This window comes from Rhinolophus hipposideros, assembly GCF_964194185.1.
Source record: "Rhinolophus hipposideros genome assembly, chromosome: 15".
Classification (NCBI taxonomy): Eukaryota; Metazoa; Chordata; class Mammalia; order Chiroptera; family Rhinolophidae; genus Rhinolophus; species Rhinolophus hipposideros.
The window spans coordinates 34963365-34983806 of NC_138061.1; the positions used below are offsets into that span (position 1 = coordinate 34963365).

At 35.5% G+C, this 20442-nt stretch overlaps 1 protein-coding gene across 3 annotated transcripts in view; it reads left to right on the forward strand.

The window, feature by feature from the left end:
- The window catches only part of PRKG1 (protein kinase cGMP-dependent 1), a 1143489-nt gene that overhangs the window by 1012391 nt on the left and 110656 nt on the right, over nucleotides 1-20442 (forward strand). For all 3 annotated transcript variants that reach the window (XM_081075399.1, XM_081075398.1, XM_081075400.1), the window contains one exon: nucleotides 2136-2201. In XM_081075399.1, coding sequence (XP_080931525.1) covers nucleotides 2136-2201 — 66 coding nt within the window. The remainder of the gene's footprint in view (nucleotides 1-2135; nucleotides 2202-20442) is intronic.

Consider the following 20442-nt stretch of genomic DNA (forward strand, 5'->3'; position numbering starts at 1 on the left):
GGGCATTCTTATCATCCTGTTTTGACTGAAGAGGAAACTTGTAGCTGTTTGTAAAATCAACTGTGTGCCTCAAAGCCTGGGGCCCAAGGGCCCAGGACTGTGATGAGTTTGCTGTTTCCACACCAGCCACTTACTAAGCACCTCCTCTGTGACAGCTGTTCCAAATAAAGTGGACAGCAAAAGTAGCCATGGAACCTGCCTTCATGTGGTTTAGGAGGAGGCACACAGGGTCATTAAACAAGTAACCACACAAGTAAATGCATCAATTACAAACTGTGAGAGATGGTTGAAGAGGTACTTAAGGCTATGAGAACAGATAAACAGGGAAGCTGATCAAGTTAATTCAGATGACAACCCTGAGAAAGGGACACTTAGGCCGAGATCTAAAGGATTAGCAGGGATGAACTAGGCAGGGAGTTGGAGAGGGACTTCTGGGCTTAGAGAAGGCATGTGAAGAAGAACTCATGACAGAAAGCAGATGAGGTGTTCAGTAATTGAAAGGAAGCCAGTTTGACTGGAAGGGAGTACGTGCAGGGAGTAACTGTGAGGATGATACTGGGAGTTGAGGAGAGTGTAATAAAAATTTTAGAATCAGATGAGAATTTTGTATGATAGTTGGATTAAACATACACATCAATAGCTTTTTTTCTTTCATAATAGTAACCAGTGAGAAACAGAAATGGGAAAGGGATGTAACTCATAAGAAAAACTAATGATATAAAACAACTACGAATACTGTTTTTAAAATGTCAAGACCCAATTGAAAAATATTAAGAAATTGTATTTAAAGACAAAAAAAACTAGACCTGAACAAGTGGAGACTTATGCCATGTTCTTGTATGGAAAATGAATATAATCAGAAAGCCCTTTTTCTTAAATCAGTTTATAAATGTAATACAACTTTACCAGAGTCCCAATGTGAGTTTCTTTCGAAGAGGAAAAATTATTTGAAAGGCTATATGAAATATTAATGCTTAAGAGTATCATCAAGATATTTCCAAAACAGAATTTTAGTAAGGAGAAAGTTGCTTTACCAAATACTAATTATGAATAGTTACTGGAAAGCAATTGTAATCTGAACAGCATGGTGTAACAACAATACAAATTCAGTAGAAAAAAATAGCGAGTTCAGAAGTATGTGTGAAAACTTACTGTATTTTGAAAAAAAAAATAAAAATTCACTGGGAACAGCTTTATTTTCAAGATTTCATAGCCTGTTATTAGAGACATATAATGTTTTGATGATCTTTAGAATATAATAACGCTATATTATTTCCTGTCTACATAACTCTGTAATGTTTTTCAAACTTATATTCATCATTAATTATTTAACTTACACATTTTACTTTAATAAGAAAAGAGTACATTCGAAGTATATAATGCTTTCATGACAGTAGTACCGTTAAATTTTTAATAATTCAAAATGTAATGTGAATTTTACTTTACCAAATCCACCTTTGACCGCTGGAGAAGACAAAGATATCAGGGCAGATTTTTAAAGGTTCAAGAGATTGATAGATATTCTTACAGTGACAAATTAGAAGCTTCTAAAGAGAGAGTATATACAAATTTCAGTCAGTGTGATTAAAATTTGGCAAATATTGTTGAAATTCTAGGGTAGATGAATAAGTATGTATTGTAAGTTGCCCAAATCTTAGCCACATTAAAAACAAGGTCTCTAAAGTAAGGAAATAATTAAAACAGATCAATTGTTCTCAAGGTTATAATGACAAATTCACACCCAAAAGGATTAGATACTCAATGTCTGGAAATATATCTTCAGGCCGTTTAAAACTTTTTCTCTATGCATGTTCATTGCTGTCTTTATTAGTGTCCAATTAATTCGTTAATTCCCCAAAGAGCACAGTGAATGATGATATATAATTTTAGTTCACATGTATAAGTGAAACTTTAAGTTTGAAGATTATAACCGTAGGATTCGTGTGATTCATGACAAGAATAAGGTTGTTTTTCAGGACAAAGACATTTGAAACATGAACGAAGCTTAAATCTGGAAGTTGGTGAATCAGAAGAGTATACATAATTTAGTATGTTTCCCGAATTAATCACAATGAGCACCTTTCTTTGATATTAAAGATTATTTTACTTCAATGTCTGTCTATTTTTTTATGTAGGGAAGATGTGAGAACAGCAAACGTAATTGCTGCAGAAGCTGTAACCTGCCTTGTGATCGACAGAGAGTAAGTACATTGCTTTATTATGCGTATTGCACACTCATATCAGTGACATGCTTGAGTTCCTGGAATTAGACATCATTTTATTGAGCTGTAGTATTTATTTTGAATCTTTTCATTTTAAAATGAGTTCTATATTTGATTCTCATTTTCCATTATTTTTGAAAGTGGTTAGCTCTGCCCTTCTAGCTTTGCGATCTTCAACAAGATACTTGACCACTACTGTGTTTTCCCCAAAATAAGACCTAACCAGAAAATAAGCCCTAGCAAGATTTTTCAGGATGACATCCCCTGAACATAAGCCCGAATGTGTCTTTTGGAGCAAACCTTAGTATAAGACCTGGTCTTATTTTCGGGAAAACACGGTATGAACTTCACCTCAGTTGGCTCATCTGTAAACTGGGTATAATGCATTATAATGATATTGTGAGGATTAATGGGAACACCTGAGGAAAGAATGTGTCCAAGTGTTTTTACTCAGGAGGCACTTAACCAATGCTAGTTATTTGTGTAAATTTTTAGAATAATAATATCTATAATAATATATGAAATTATTAATACTACTATTATTAATATTATGAAATGGAGTATTCCTTATGTATGTTTGTTATGTCTTCTATTCTTCCATCCCCATACTCCTATAATAGAAACATTTAAGGATGACACTTTTAAAGAAAGCATCAGTTCTAGACATAGGTATATATTTAGGGCCATTAAACATTTGTTTGGTGATACCTAGCCCTATTCTTTCTCTCTGTTCTGGTTTGTTATTTTCATTACCTGAATGCTTTATAGGTTAAACTACAAATAACAGAGTGTTGACTTTATACGACAGTGGTTAAAAGGCATGTGGATTATCTGGAAGCAGTCCACCAGATTTTTCCTCATTGCAGAGTTTATGGATAAGTTTATCAGAAAAGCCAAGTGCCCAACTCAATGAGAACTGTAAAATGCTCATTTTAGTGGAGCCCTTAGAGCTGGAATAGCTGTAAGGCTCAGTGTGGAATGAAACTAAGGGGAAGCATATGATCGGCCAAAATGATGGAGTTGAATGTTGAGCTCAGGGGGCTCTGGGTGGAGAGGGATCCCACTGAGTCATGAATCACACTCTGGGAGGCCCCTTTTTGTTGGATCTCTAGATCCAGAGCAGCGCCACAGCTTCAGAATGGCAGTTCTATCCATCAACATTTCTGAAATAAATACGCTTTGTCTGGTTCCCAGAAATAATTACCCCTTCAATCATTCTTTCATTCAACTAATATTTTGCTGAGGATCTACCATATACAAGGCATTGTTAGGGGCCATGAGAAGAATCAAAGGAATAGCACCTATCCTGGCTTGGGGCCTAGCTTCTAACAGAAGCTGTAACATATACATAAATAATCATCACGCAAGGCAGAATGTAAGAAGGTTCCAGAATACACATTTATGGGAGTCTGGAAAGGGAGTGACTACTTATGAAGAAAATCGGGCATCTTCATGAAAGAAACGGTATTATTACATGGATCTGGAAATATAGGGGAGGCCCATATAGAGTGAAAAGGGTAAGCAATACCCGTATGGGAACTATGAGCCATTTCAATTGGCTAGACTGAGACTGAGTAAAAGAAGTTGGACGAGGTGTGTGACAAAGAAGTTCACAAATGTTCTGGGGCTTGCTCACCAAGAACACTGAATGCTGGGATAAGGGTAATTGACAATTTTATACGGTGGAATAGTGTCACTGTGACACTGTATTTGGTAGTCTCATCTGAGAATGCTTTCTAAGATGAATTAGAGGGAGAGGTTGGAGGCAGAATATCTTGTTAGGAGTCTATAAATCCAAGTGGTGATGCTGAGACCATTTATAGGAGGAAGCATAAGAATGAAGTGGTAAAATCAGAATGTGATTCTGATTTTGGTTGAATGTGAAGGGAAAATTAGGGTTGTAGTTGGGATTAAGAAGATCTGGAAGGACTATAGAAGAGGAATCCGTTTTGGAGGCACAGTGATATGCCACAAAAAATATAAGGAATTTGACATGCGAGTTGGACACTCAAGAGCAGATGTCCTGCAGGAGATGCAAAATGTGGGATAAGAACTCTTGCTTGAGTTAACTTAAAATTAACTTAAAGTTTGCTTACCTAGAATGAATAGCTGAGGCCATGAAACTAGATGGAATTGCATGAAAATGGAGAAGAAAAAAGAAATGAGTTTAGAATTTGGGAAAATTCTTATATTAAAAAGGAAGAAAAAAACAATGATAAAACTGAGATGTCAGCAATCAGAGCAGTGTAGGAAACCTCAGAAACCAAAGAAGATTTCAGGAGAAGGGGGTAATCAGTGGTGTAAAATGCAAGTGTGAAGCCAAAGGACATACAGGTTGAGACAAGGGCAATAGGTTTACTAACCTGGGAGAAAAGTTTTAATAAAGTGGTGAAAATGGAATCCAGATTACATGAGTGACTGGGTATTGAGGAAGTGAGAGAATGAAGGGTTCTTTCAAGAAATTTGGTTAAAGAAAGGAAAACGAATGAGGGAGGAAGCATGAGGAATTAGCAGGGTCTTAGAGAGTTTCCTTATGATGGGAATATGCAAGAATCCAGGAAGATGGAAATGGGGCCACAGGGGAAGAAATTGTGAACAATAAAAATTGGAGAATTTGGAGAACATACATTTCTTCCTTTCTTTTCCTTTTTTTCTTTCTAAAACTAGCAGAAAAGGGGAGAGGCTGAAAATGTATAGAGATGCAGATAAAAAAAAAAAAGTTATGGAGATATGGATGGCCTTAATCTTGTCGCTAAAGCATAAAGCAAGGAAATCTGATGAGGTGAAGAGTGAGACTGGCCCTGAGAGTTTGCCAGGGGGTCAATGGTTAAACAAATCAGTTTATATCCCTACAGTCCTATCTAATTTATGCATTTCCACATGTGTGAACTCTCTCCTGGAAGGCAGATAGTGAAAGTGAAGCCCATAGAAGTTTAATAATTTGATAAGGTTTCTTGGTAAAGGGTAAAGTCCAGATTAATCTAATCACAGAGAATCAAACGGGATGAGACTTTGTGCGTCATCCAGTCTAGCTCCTTCAGTTTAGTTAAAGGAGGTCCGGAGAAATGAAAACATATCAAGTAGCACCACACAAATTATTTTGCCTCATCCTAATTTTCTCTTTTTTCCAAACGTAGTCATATGCAGTGCACAGAGAAGACTGCATGGGCTTTGGCAAAGAAAGCTCAATACTTGAATATTGCCTGCACCATTTTATGACAGCATGGACAAGTTACTTAAATTCTATTTCAGTTTCCCCATAATATTACCTAAATTATAAAATTAGTTTGAAGATCAGTTTTACATATGGAAATGTCCATGGACAGCACAAAGTGTGCAGTAAGCTCTCAGTAAATGTTCCCTTGCTCTTCTCACAAAAGGCATAGACATTTCTTGGATTTAGCCATTTTTTTTTCTATAATCAGCAGGCAAGATATAATATACAGAGAGGTCTAGCTTTAATCATAAACATAGATAAGACAGCCTGAGTCTAGGATTCAAGAGGTGCATTTCTATACTCTTAGGAGAGAACTTTGGCTTTCCACCAAATATTGAATTCACAGCTTAACAAAAAAATCAAACTGTAGCTGACGTATCCTGTCAAAAGCCTGCTGCTGGTTCCTAATTTATTGCCAATTAGGGGAGCACCAGGGCTTTATCCCATTCAAGCAGATGGTGGATATTAGCACTGTCAACAGGAGTGACTTCTTTCCCAAATTTACAAGCAAGGTACCATGTTACATAAGCCAGTGATTATGATTTATCCCTCCATAGGCAGAGCAAAAGAACATTATTGTAGCTAATCATACATGTCGGAATTTTTTTAAATACTCATTAGCAAACTAGTAAATGATAAATAGATACACGGTTGCCTCAAAATGTATTTTCTGAGAATTGGTTTCTTGTAGCCTAATCATTATCTTAGTAACTATCTCCAATAATTCCAAAATTTGTGAAACTAGACTAAAAAAGAATATTAGGCAAACAGAACAATCTATTTTTATTAACAAATTTTCTGAATATATAAAAACAATTAGGTGTCTTTAGCACCCCGTAGTTTTGGAATCCATGAAAATAAATAAATATAAAAATAAGTACATTATTGGGTTTTGTAATCGGTTACAGAATGTCTACTTCATCATTGACATCAGCAGTTGTTGACGGAGTTAGAAGTTCAAGTAAGATCCTTTGTTTTTAGACCTGTTGAGATTATTGTTAAAGAGAATAACATCACTACTAGTAAATATTAAAAGAGCTATATATCTCCCTCCCAGGACACTAAGTTCTAAGTTGGACTTGTAACTCTGTCTCAGATATGTTGTGTAACCTCCAAGATGTGGGCATACTGGTTAAGAAAACGGAATTATTTTCACACTAGTTGGCAAATAGTTGTTTGAGCTCCCTGTGTGTCCCCGCCACCCCTCTGCCCCACCGTGGTCTCCCACACAGCACACTCCAGGTCTCTCCTTGGAAGTTTTAGTAAAGTGGTGAGAATGGAATACATAAAAAAAATAACAAGGCGTCTTTAGTGCCTCCTTTCAACAACTAAAAGGTAACATCTGAAAAACAACTAAAAGGTAACATCTGAAAAACACCAGGACGTTTCCCTTCTGATTAGGAAGCAGTTTATAAGTCTAAGGCTGGTCCCCAGACCCATAAAAGCAATAGAGTAGCAAATAGGTTACCAAGAAAGAGGGGACATAGAGAAAAAGTCACTAAAATTGATAAATCGAAGACTATTTCTTAATACCCAAATTGGTACCTAGGTATTAAAACTGGAATTAGAGCCAGACTAGGAAATTTTGACATTTATTCATTAAGAAAGATAATAACGAATGCATGCTTCCTGTCTTCGGTACTTGCACTACTGAGATGAACAAGACACACATTCAATATATGTTTGAAATCTGAGTATATACCCTGTTTCCCCGAAAATAAGACCTAGCTGGACACTCAGCTCTAATGCATCATTTGGAGCAAAAATGAATATAAGACCCGGTCTTATTTTGCTATAATATAAAATGAATATAAGACCCGGTCTTATTTTGCTATAATATAAGACCGGGTCTTATATTCATTTTTGCTCCAAAAGACGCATTACAGCTGGCTATCGGCTAGGTCTTATTTTCGGGGAAACATGGTTAAGACTCACTTAAATAGAGACAGATCTGTGCCTGTATTAAAATGTTTTTTGTTTGTTTCTTTACCGGTGCTGGTAGCAAAACCTCCCATCTTCCTAGTCGCCCTACCTTCCACATGTAGCCTCTTTCTCGTACCAGTCTAGCTCTGTAACCACACCTGCATCAGGCTCCAAAGACCGTGCTTCTGATCCTGGGCTCTAGCCACATTTTCTCCCAGCCTTCATGCTAATGGTGGGTTGGTGCCTTTCTCCTTTTCCCTTTGCTGTGGCTATTCAACCATTCAGCTCTACGTATGAGGCCAAACAAACAAAAATACTAAATGCACGCTCTGGACTAGGTACATCAAGCAATGGACCATCCAGGCAGGAGCCTGGGAAGCCATTCATGTCAGGACGCAGAATGTCAGAAGAGATGGAACATGAGGAGAATACAGTATTCATCCAACTTCTGTCAGGCACGGTGCTACGGGTTTTACTGATAGGCTACTTGGGGGTGGGAGCTCGGAGGCTCACTGTGGCACATGCTCAAGGACGATAGATGGTCACTAAGCTACCCGACAAACAGAGTGGGCTGTGTTTAGTGCAGGAATTTTGCTTTCTGAGTAGGGTATGCAAGTGTGAAGCCGTAAATACATGACTATGGACCAAGGGTAGAAATTTTTTTTTGTATATAAAGGGCCCGATGGCAAATATTTTATGATTTCTGGGTGAAATGATCTCTGTTGCACCCATTCAACTCTGCTGCTGTAGAGCAAAAGCAGACAATGACAATGCAGATATGAATGACCTTGGTCGTGTTCCAATAAAGCTTTGCTGATGGACACTGAAATTTGACTTTTATATTATTTGCATGTGTCAAGAAGTATTATTTATCTTTTAAGACTTTTTCATTTCCTCAATTTAAAAATGTAAAAATCATTCTTAGCTAATGGTCAGACAACAGACTGAATTTGGCTGGTGAGCCACAGTTTGCTGACCCCTGACTTAAACAATAAGTGAGTGCAGCCTCCAGCGGGCCTGTTCTGATTCTCCTCCATGCAGTGCTCAGCCTGTCTATTAAATAAAGCGAAGGCATAAAGAATACTGATCTGAGTGCCCTCCCTTGTTTGTTCTCCAGGTGCCACCTATCTACTTCCTTCCCCTTCTGATACCCTTTTCCCCCAGTTTCCTCTTCCCCCACTTTACTCTTCTGTAGGCACTATCCATTCTCATCACTCCCCTCCCCCTATGCACACACCATGTTTCTTTGATTGTTTTGATCCCTGCATTTAATTTCATTCTGTGTTCTCTCGGACTTTGCTTCAGGCTTTGCATTAATTTGGCTAATAGCTAATTAGAGAATAAGATGGTTCTCTGCAAGTTATTTGCATTTTGATGATATAGCCCTGAAGACTAAAAAAACGTGACAATCTACAAGATTTTAGAATTTTCAGATTCTAAGTGGGGAAAGGGGAAGGGAACTAATTGGGATAGCAGAATCTTTCAGGAACCATTTTAACCCCACCAAGCAGGTCAGTCACATGAAGGCCCATGCCTGAAACCAGTGGTATTTATCCCACCTCGGTCACCTGAGTCCTTGTCTTTATATAGCTTGCCATTCTGTGGCCACATGATAGGACTATAGGGACTCCACATGCCACATTACCTGTAGCCACATTGCTTAACTGATAGGGTGATAAAGTTAAAATATTTCACAGCCTTAGCCTTTCCTATAGCCTAAGTGGATTTTATTTTGGTTCATTTTCCAGAATGAAATCTGGGGTGATGTGAGGATATTGGCAGGGTGATCACAAGAAAACAAATGTGCCTCACTAAGCTTGGTGTCAGCTACAACCATTTGGGCTTTTTCTTCTTATTCTTATTTTTTTAATAGAGCTTTTATTGATTTTGTAAGCCTTACAAAAATATGAATTAAGTGGGAGAGATAAAATCCAGAAGTTTAGAAAAAAGGAGAGACATTATGTTGGTTTAATTTAATGATGTGAATTGAATGATAGCATGCCCTGTGCAAGCATGATCTAACTATAAAATAAGCACATTTCCTCGGGAGAACGAATATATCCAAAGATTGTATCTGTTGTGTGAAGCCATGGAAAGAGGTATGATGCTTTGAAATGGTTGACCCTTTTCCTACAACAAGTCCTTTAAGAAACGATATGTGACATCACCAACCAGAGCACTCCATCGGGAAAGCCCAGTCTCTTGTTTCATCCAGCCAACTAGAACTTACTGGTAATTTGTCATATGTCAGTCACTCAGAAATCTAGTATTTTGGGGGTTTAAAGGCAAATCTGTAAATATTATTTTTATTACTGTTGTATGTGTAATTTGTAATCTATTAAATCACAACTCTATAAAAGTTCTAACAGTACTCTTTGGTAACCTATTGACTCTCTTCAAAATAAAAGAGGTCCTGTGTCATTAATGTGTTGGGGACCATTAATGGTGTTTAGCACATTTTTTGTGTAAGAACATTGTTAAAAATTTTTAGATGGTGACCAGGTTAGTTAGAAAGTCATAGCAGATATTTAAGAAGGATAAACAGGAGGGGCCTAACATACCAGGGTTTGACAAAATTTTTCTATAAAGGGTGAGATAGTAAATATTTTCAGCTTTGTGACCAGTTCTTTGTTATAAAAGCTTCACTCTGTCAGTTGGTGCAAAGGCTGTAGTTTTCTAGATACTATAATAGATTAGCTTTATTTTACAGATGAGGAAATTGAGACTCAGAAGTGTCAAGTGCTCTCAAATCATGCTGTTTAATAATAAGAATTAATCAAGATAGGTAATGCATTCACATTATTGTATTCTAATGAGTTTGTTATATCTTAGAATTGTAGAACATAATGCTACCTTGAAAACCCTCTCTTCCAAACTCTTTAGTTTAGAAATGAGAAAGGTGAGTCCTGGAGGGAATATGGATTGTCCAGACTTTTGAGTATGAAGGATGGGATTACAACAGAGAGGTCTCATGACATCTGTTTCGGTGCTTTTCCCCCTGAATCACATTAAGATTTAAATTAGCAAGATACACAACTCATGCATTTATTCATTCAACATGAGAAACCACCCCAGTATTAACCAGCCTGTAGCATCTTGGAGAGCTTGCTAAAAAAAAAAAAAAAAAAAAAAAAAAAAGGAAAGTGATATGTGAGTGCAGTCTTTAAGTTTGAACAGGGATTTTACAAGTAAAGAAGGGAGGGTAAAGACAGCTCCCAGTGAGGGAAGGACATACACAAAGATAAGAAATTTGGAAAGACCATTGTACGGTAATAAGTGGAATATGGCAAGAACTGAGGGTTTATGAGGCAAGGAACTGGACAGTTAATTAGGTGGAGTGCTGGGAGATAAGGTTAGAAAGAAGAGATGAGGACAGATTATATAGAAATCTCCTAATACCTCAAACTAAAAAAATAGAGATTTTTATCATCTGGGCAATGAAGAACCAACAGAGGGGTGTTGTTACTGCAGTTTGTATTTGTTTTTTGAAGAAAGAAGGTAGAAGATTGACTTCAATGGGTGAGGAACTCAAGCAGGGAGACTGTAGCCACAGCCCTGGAAATTGTTCACTAGAGATTAAAGTGTTTAAACAGTACTCCAAAGCAGATCTGGGGGAATAATTAAATGTGGGAGGTGAGAGAAAAGTCCTTCTTCCTTGAAAGCCTTGGTGGATGTTATAACAGATCAAGAGTATGGGAGATAAAGCAGGTTGAGATGGAAGTAATGGGTCAATTCAGGTATGGATATGTTAAGTTGGTACTGTCTGAGTGGTATTCAGATATTTCAAAAGAGAAGTCCATTGGCAGTTAAAAATACTTTTTTTTTCTTTTTTAAACTTTACGATCAGATGATGAATGGAAATTGATGTTGGAGTTCACAGTTAATCAGTTTTAAAATATTACAATCAGAGCTTTGGTTTTGTTAATTACATTATTGTTTTGTTTTATACTGATGAATATATAATTCATTTTTTCCCATAAGTGCTTTATAAAACCTTTCTGTATTTCCAATGCTTGCATTTTTTTCCCCACTGGATGTTTTAAAAACTGTTATTTAGAGATTCAACAGTGTCTTTGGAACTCATAAACCAGTTGCATGAATAAATAAGAGAAACTGGGAAAACTTTCAGTTTCCAAATCTGAAAAAATCAATCTTACATTTTTCAATGGAAAAGGTCACACAATGTGATATATAGATGATGTGCTACAGAATTTTACACTTGAAACCTACGTAATTTTACTAACCATTGTCACCCCCATAAATTTAATTTTTAAAAAGGTCATATTTGAAATTATCTTTAAAAATCTTCCAAGCAGTGTTTTTGGCTGTTTATTTACGGAGAGAATTATAATGCTCCTTGTTTTAGAGATAAAGCAGGGAGGGGAAGATACCACAATCAATTTCTGACAGAAGCTCAAGAATCGGTTTAAAAATCAACAGTGTAATCATTGTGGAAGTTGAATTGTGCTTTAGACATTCATGCTTTTTTGGTAGAGTTATGTGGTTTTGCTTACTTTAGGAGGCACACTTTGCTAGGCAGACTGTTATTACAGGCCTAGCTGGGTCATAAAGATGTAAGACTTTTCTTTTCTTTTTTTTCTTTTTTTTAATTTATTGGGGTGACGATTGTTAATGAAATTACATAATTTCAGGTGTACAATTCTGTATTACATCATCTATAAATCCCATTGTGTGTTCACCAATCAGAGTCAGTTCTCCTTCCATCACCATGTATTTGATCCCCCTTACCCTCATCTCCAACCCCCCAACCCCCTTACCCTCTGGTAACCACTAAACTATTGTCTGTGTCTATGAGTTTTTGTTTCTCATTTGTTTGTCTTGTTCTTTTGTTGTTTTTGGTTTATATACCACATATCAGTGAAATCATAGGGTTCTCTGCTTTTTTCTGTCTGACTTATTTCGCTTAGCATTATACTCTCAAGATCCATCCATGTTGTCACAAATATTCCTATATCATCTTTCCTTAACGCCGAATAGTATTCCATTGTGTATATATACCACAACTTCTTTATCCATTCATCTACTGAAGGACATTTTGGTTGTTTCCATGTCTTGGCCACCGTAAACAAAGCTGCAATGAACATTGGAGCACACGTGTCTTTGTGTATAAATGATTTCCAATTTTTTGGGTAGATACCCAGGAGAGGGATTGCTGGGTCATATGGTAATTCTATTTCCTTTTCTTTTCAATATGTCTAGCACTTGATACTCATTTTGTAACTCATAGCATAAACACATGAATTGGATTAGCATTAGTTACAATAACAGTGAAATCTTAGTCCCAGATTAAACTTTACTTACCAAGGAGGACCTTTCAGAATTTACTAGTTTGGATGAAGTATGATGGTCATATCTGCTCCATTACAATCATATAATTGAACTAATGAAAACAGAAACCTGAACAGCAAAGGCAAATCATGGTTGGTAGTTTGTGAGGATGATGGTGTTTTCCCAGATGAACTAGAGATCGTATAGTTTCATCTAGGTGAAAAAACTACTTGGGCTGAGTGAGAATTTTTTTTTATGTTGTGTTATTCTTAGAGGGTTGACTTTTTCTCTCTTCTTTGTTCTGTTTTGTTTTTACATCTTTTATATAGTCAATGTCACATGATTATAAATGTAATAGCGGTTTTGAGAAAAATTGGAAAGAATAGAAAAATGTAAATATGATAATGACATTCAAAGGTAACTACTATTACCTAATACTTTAGTATATTTCCTTAAATAATAATATCACACTGTCTACAGTTTTTTCCTACATTGTCCTCCATACAAGGGCAGCATAAATACATACATTCATACACACATGCATGCATACATACATATATACATACGTAGATACATAGATTCTGTTGAAGCAAACTCCATTTTAAAGATAAATGTGGCTCCTGAGAGCTGAAGTATCATATTGCAAAACATATGACTTGTAAGTAGAGAAATAAGTTTGAACACGATTCTCTGTGTTTTCAAAGCCCGTTACATCACATTATCTTATCACGTTGGATTAGTAAGTTACCATGTTAATAAAAACATCTCATGAGTATAATTTGAGTCTCTTTTTCTGCTTAATTTATTAAATGTGTTGGGAAATAAGAAGCTCATTCTAATTTTATTGTTTGTTTGTTTTTATTATGTAAATAATTATTTGCATATACCTATGTCCCCTTTTAGAAATATTTCCTTAAGGAGCTACTCAGTAGTGACATTACTAATTCAAGAATATGCATATTTTTATATTGTTGTCTAGAACCATTATACAGTTCACTCCCCAGTGGCAATGTATGAGAACATCTGTTGCACTGCATTGTGATCAGCTTGCCTTTTTAGTTGAAACAATCTTAAAAGACATAATAGGGCAAATCAGCCCAGGGCATGAAATATGTCCCCATCCTAGAAGAGTCAGTTTGACATTTATTCTTCTTCTGTAATTGATATGTGGAGCTTAATTATTGACAATTAAAACTTGGAAGAGTGTTCATTTTTTTTGCAATTGCTTCTTTGTCCTGGAGAAGAATAACCATATTTAAAAGGCTTAAGAAAATTGTGAGAGTAGCAAAGAGGTCAAATAACTGGTTCTGAAATGTCAGAAGTCAATAGTAAAGACTAATAAGGTACCTGAAAAGGAAGGATAAACAGGGAAAAGTGGGAATCATCCAAGTAACGAATTGAAACATGGACCAAAAATTATGATGTGGGAAGGCCCCTATTTATAAATGATACAGAGCATTGTCAATGGTGGAGAAGAAGGGAAGAGTTCCGAGAAATACATGTAAGAATTGTGAGCATCCTCGTACGATGTCTTTGTTGTAATACTCGTTCACAAGTAATCCTCACATTTGTTCTATGGGAAGGGATGACATTTTTAAAAATTCAGAAAAGGAAACTGAGGATCAGAGAGGCTCAATGGCTTTTTCTGAGCTACATAGCGGGATTGGAATTCCAGGGTTGTCTGACTCCAAGACCATGATCTGCCTAGTATACCCTCTTTAAGCTGTTTCTTTTATACAAAAAAAAACAAAAACAAACAAAAAAAAGTTAACAGATAAGCTGGATTCTGTTGGAACAATCTTTTTAAAAGATTAAAAAGGGAGAACAAGGAAGAAAAAAACAATGCTTTTGAGGTAAGGAAGAGTGTCGATAGCCTGAATAAAGCAGTGGAAGTAGAAATAAAAAGGAACAAATTTAGGAGCACTTACAAACATAGACTTGATGAACTTAGGTAAAAGTGAACAATCATACATAAAACAAAGATTTCTAGCTTGCGAGGAAGACAGAGATGTAAATGTTGATGGAAGATGGTTAATGATGTTAGGCTAAGTTGACTTTGAGGTGCTGGTGAGATATGCACAGGACACTGAGCAAAATGATGGCCTTCTCGATCTGGAAAGTTCAAGGATAGAGATATAGATTTGAAAGTCATTGGTCTGGGGACCCTAATTGAGGTTGTGAGTAAAGTATATATTATAAGGGAGAGCTTAAAGAAAAGTGTAATTAATATGTGATGTAAGAACTAGAGGCTAGTAAAAATCAGACTACCTAAGATTAATCCCGGATCTACCACTTAGGTTGGTGCAAATATAATTCCAGTTTAAAAGGTTAAAAAAAAAAATTGCAAAAACTGCAATTACTTTTGCACCAACCTAATAGTTCTGTGGTCTCAGGCAAGTTACATAATCTCTCTAAGTCTTATCTCTTATTTCTTGTTTCCAACCAGGAGACATTACCAATATCTGGTGACTTTTTTTTTTTTTAATTGTCACGATTGGGCTTTCTAAGGGCATCCAATACATAGAGGTGAGGAATGCTGCTAAATCTCCTACAATGCACAGGACAGGCCCTACAACAAAGAATGATCTAATCTAAAGTGTCAGTAGCGCTGAGTTTGAGAAAACCCGCTGTAAACTTTTTATAAAGTAGGGATAATTCCTCTTTCCTCGTAGAGTTGTGAAATTTCAATGAAAAACGCAGGTTAAAGAAAAAAAAAAGACTGAACATATAGACAATAGATTTGTAGAAAAATAAGTCAATCGATTGAGTGGAAAACGTGAGCAAAGGACTCTGTTTTAGTAATGGCTTATCTTTATGGGAAAGCAAGGGAAGAAGTGTGGGTGACACAGGGCTGAGAAGGAGGAAGAGTTCAGGAAAGTAAAACATAGGGGAAAAGAACAGAGTCATTTAATGCAGTGCCCCACGTTTCTAATTCATTGGTTACAACCAGAGAAGGTGATCAGCAGGGCCATGGATCTCAGATAAGTCACTGAGGATGGGACCTAGAAAGATATCACTGGGATTAACAGTTGGCAGATTAGTGGTAACTTTGAGTGATGAGAGTAAAAGGAAAATGGGAAAGAAGGCCAGGTTGCAATAGGTTAAGAATTAAATTAAAAATGAGGATAACAGGAAATGCAGTTTATTCAAACTGACTATTTGGTCACAAAGAATAATTCTATGTTTTAGGATTGGAGAGACCATCCTGTTTATAGAATGAAAGGAAGGAAAAGTCTAAAGGGAGACAATGAAACAATGAGATATATTGTAAGTGATGAAGCGAGAGTCTAGAGGAGAGAAATTAAAAGAGTTTGTGTCAGGAGTAATTAAGAGAGTATTTGCTTCAGAAAGTAGTTGGGGTAAAAATGTGATGATAGCGTCACTATATTTTAGGTTCAGGGAAAGAAATGGATGCCAAGAATTTAACTTTTCATGAACATCTCAAAAATTACAAATAAAAATATTCTTAAATAACTCAAATATGCAAGATGTATCTTCTAAGTTATCATTAATATTTCATCATGAAACTTTCTGTTATGAAGTGAATTATGGACCCTGAATCCATATGTTGAAACCTTAAACCCTATGTGAATGTATTAGGAAATAGGTTGTTTACAAGGTAATCAAGGTTAAATAAGGTCCTAAAGTGTGGTCCCAAATAAAAAGGTCCGGTGTTTTTATAGTAAGAGACATCAGGAAGGTGCACACACAGAGAAAAGTCTATGTGAGGAAACAGTGAGAAGGGGCTGTCGGTGAGACAAGGAGAAAGCCTTCAGTAGAAACCAGTCCTGCTGGCACCTTGATCTTAGATTCCCAACCTCCAGAACTGTGAGAAAATAGATTTCTGTTGGTTAAGCCTCTCAGTCTGTAGCATTTTGTTTATCTCGTTATGGCAGCCCTAGCCGACTAACACACTTCCTAATTGGAACAGCTATAGTATGATGAAATAAAAGAAAAAAGATGATCTTTTAAAATAAAAAGCATTTCTCTTAAAGAATTTAATTGACCATGAAGGCAGTATGTGAGAGAGAGCAGATATTTGATACCAAATCCTAGCCCCAGCTATTAACCAGCTGGCTTCAGCTTTCCATATTGGGAGATAAAAATGATGTAATGGTTGGGATTATGAGTCTGAGTCAGGTTGTTTCTATTCAAATCCCAATGTTGACACTTACTAGCCCTGAGACATTGGGTTACTTAATTGTTTTAGCCTCAGTTGCTTTATATGGGAAACAGGGACAATTCATGTAAAATTGTTTGTACAATATCTAACACATGCTAGTTATTATTTTCATATTTTGCTTGATACTTTATTGTTTCTAGATTTTTAAGCATTTTGTGACATTAAAAATATATTTATCTCTTAGCTTCTAATTATTTTTTCTTGTAAAATCATTATTTCCCTTTACAGTCATGTAATGTGAGCTGAAATAAAAAGTCCAGTGTCAGACTGATTGTTGTAAAAATGTTAGGGATTAATTCTGTCTTTGTTTCAAAGAGGTTCAAGGCATAAATAAATAAATAGTATAATACAAAGATATTTTGAGATGGATTTCTGACAGCATCTTAGTGTTTTATTTGCAATTTAGTTAAAAAAAAATCAGTGAATCACATAGTATTTCATGTCCCCATGCCATTTTTCTTAGCCAATGTTTTCTAGAGGCAGTTTTTAAATAGTTAGTTACAAAAAAGTGGATTGTTTTAACTAATCTCTATATAATTGATACACCTACATAAACTAAACTCTATCAGCTGTGGATTTTTATTGTTTTTAATAAATATGACCTATTTAGTTTTAGACAATTTTGATAAGAATTTTGTCAATTATATGGATTTCTAGATTTTGAATAATTTCTAAGAAGATAAACTTGAAAAGTATCTAATAGATTAAATATCCACTGTTATCATAGATTCTGCTTTGAGAATAGGAAAATCTGGGGGTGGATTGAACATTTGTTTTTATATTCTTATTGAGAAAAATGGATATCAAAATTATCTGAGAATTGAGAATCTAATGCATTATGAGGAGAGTTAAATAATTTAGTATTGATATTTTGTTTTCATTGGGGAAAGTGGATTATTTTAACGAAATTAATTAGATATATGTATAAGACATCATCATTGGCTTTCATGTCAAAACAATGGTATTTTGGCCCAGAAAATCAATGGCAGAAAAAATAATGCATAATGCCTACTTTTGTTAGCATGTATTTGATATAATCAGGGTAAAGAAACTTTCTAACACTTAAAATAATTGGCCAGCCACACAAAATCTGTCTACGGTATGGGTTGCCTGATTTAAGTATAGTTGGGAAATTTTTCCTTAAGGAAGACGAAACATAGATTTGTCATATTAGGGCAATCTATACTTAGAAGCATATTTCCCTCTATAACCTAAAATGCTGAATTATCACATGAGATTTGATTCTAATTTCTTGTACTTTTAATTGAAAATGAAAGTTGTGCTACATTTTTAGATCCTTTCTTTCACTTTAATTGCAAGTGGGATTCATAGGCATAAATTCCATTATAGTCTAAAATCATTACCCTCATTTAATGTCCTATATATAATTCAATGATACATTGCTTAGTATTTCAAATCACCTCACCCATATTTACACCAACATATGTCTTCATTATGACCCAAAATGTAGATAAAGGGCTCATTATAACTAAACTTTTGTCCTAAAATCTCATCATTTATATAGGTGGGCTCCTTTTTAAAAATATATATTTTTATTAGTTTCAGGTTTATAAAACAATGTAATAGACATTTACACTCCTCAAAAAGTGATAACCCCCGCAATGTACTACTCCTCTGACATCAAATATAGCTCTTACAATACCACCGACTATATTTCCTTTGCTGTACTTTACATCTTGTGAATAGAGATATAGATATATAGTATAGGTAGATATAGATATATAAAGATAGGTATAATTAGAGTTGACATTCAATATTATTCAGCTTTAACTTCAGGTGTACAGTGCAGTGGTCAGACATCTACACAGTAGTGATCCCCCTGATAAGTCCAGGCCAGTGAGAGAGAAAGTGGAGGGATTAGAATGTACAAATTGGTAGTCACAATATTACCATGGGGATATGAAATACAGTATGGGGAATGTAAGCAATAATGTTGTAAAGATTATGTAAGGTGCAAGATGGGCACTAGACTTATATAGGTGGATTCTTAAAGAGGTACATTGGACTTTCAACTCATATGCTTTTAATTTCAAATAAAACTTTGCTAAGAAAACAAACAAAAAAACAAACAACAAAAAAACTAGTTTGCCTGTCTTCTCCTGGTCACACCTAATAAATAAATGAATGAGTAAATAAATAAATAGTCCACCTATCTATTCATTAATTCATTTCAAATTTCTATTATATACCAGGCTATATTCTAGTTCCTAAAGAGTTATTCATGAGTAAAACAGGCTAGGTCCCTGGTCTCATTAAACTTAATTGTAGTGTGAGAAAGATAACATATATTTAAACAAAAAATGAAAATAGTTTTTAGCAAGTGATAAGTGCTAGGATGGGAATAAAATGGGTTAAAGTGACAGAAAATAACAGCAGTAAGGATTTGGGATAAAAGCGATTTTGCAGTGGTAGGTCAGAGAAGACCTCTCTCAAGAAGACACATTTTCCAATGTTCTCAGCACCATTTATTAAAGAGGCTTTCTTTTTCTCCATTGTATGTTTTTGGCTTCTCTGTTAAAGAGCCACATACAAAAGAATGAAACTAGACTGCTATTTCTCACCACACACACACACAAAAATAACTCAAAATGGATCAAAGACTTAAATAGAAGACCTGAAACAATACAATGCATAGAAGAAAACACAGGTACTAAATTATGGCCTTAGAGAAGAATTTATTAATTTGACCTCTAAAGTAAGGAAAGTAAAAGAAAAACCTAAATAAACGAGTGGGATTATATCAAACTAAAAAGCTTCTGCACAGCAAAAGAAATCATCAGTAAAACAAAGAGGCAACCAACCAAAAAAGACTATATTTGCAACAAGATCTCTGATCAGGAATTAATGTCCAAAATATGTAAAGAACTGATACAATTCAATAACAAAAAAAAAATGAAATTAAAACATGGGTAGAGGACCTGAACCGACACTTCTCTCAAGAAGACAAACAAATGGCCAACAGATAAATGAAAAGATGCTCAACTTTACTAGATATTAGGGAATGTAAATCAAAACAACAATGAGGTATTACCTCACACTTGTTAGAATGGCTATCATCAACAAGACAAGTAATAACAAGTGATGGAGAGGCTGTGGAGAAAAAAGAACCCTCATACACTGTTGGTGGGAATGCAGACTGGTGCAGCCACTGTGGAAAACAGTATGGAGGTTTTTAAAATAATTAAGAATAGAATTACATATGACCCAGAAATCCCTTTTCTGGGTGTCTAACCCCAAAATTTGTAAACGTGTGTAAAAATATATGTAATCCTATGTTCATTGAAGCGTTATTCAGGTGGCCAAAACATGGATACAATGAAAGTGCCCTTGAATAGATGATTGGATAAAGAAGATGTGGTACACATATGCAATGGAATATTACTTAGCCATAAAAGATGGGATACTGCCATTTGAAACAGAATGGATTATCATGCTAAGTGAAATAGATCAGACGGAAAATGTCAAGAACGATTTGACTTCACCCGCACATGGGATATAAAACTGGAAGCAACAAATGAAGAAGACAAACAAAAACTCAGAGATACAGAAAACAGTATGGGGATAACAGAGGAAAAGGGGGTGAGGGG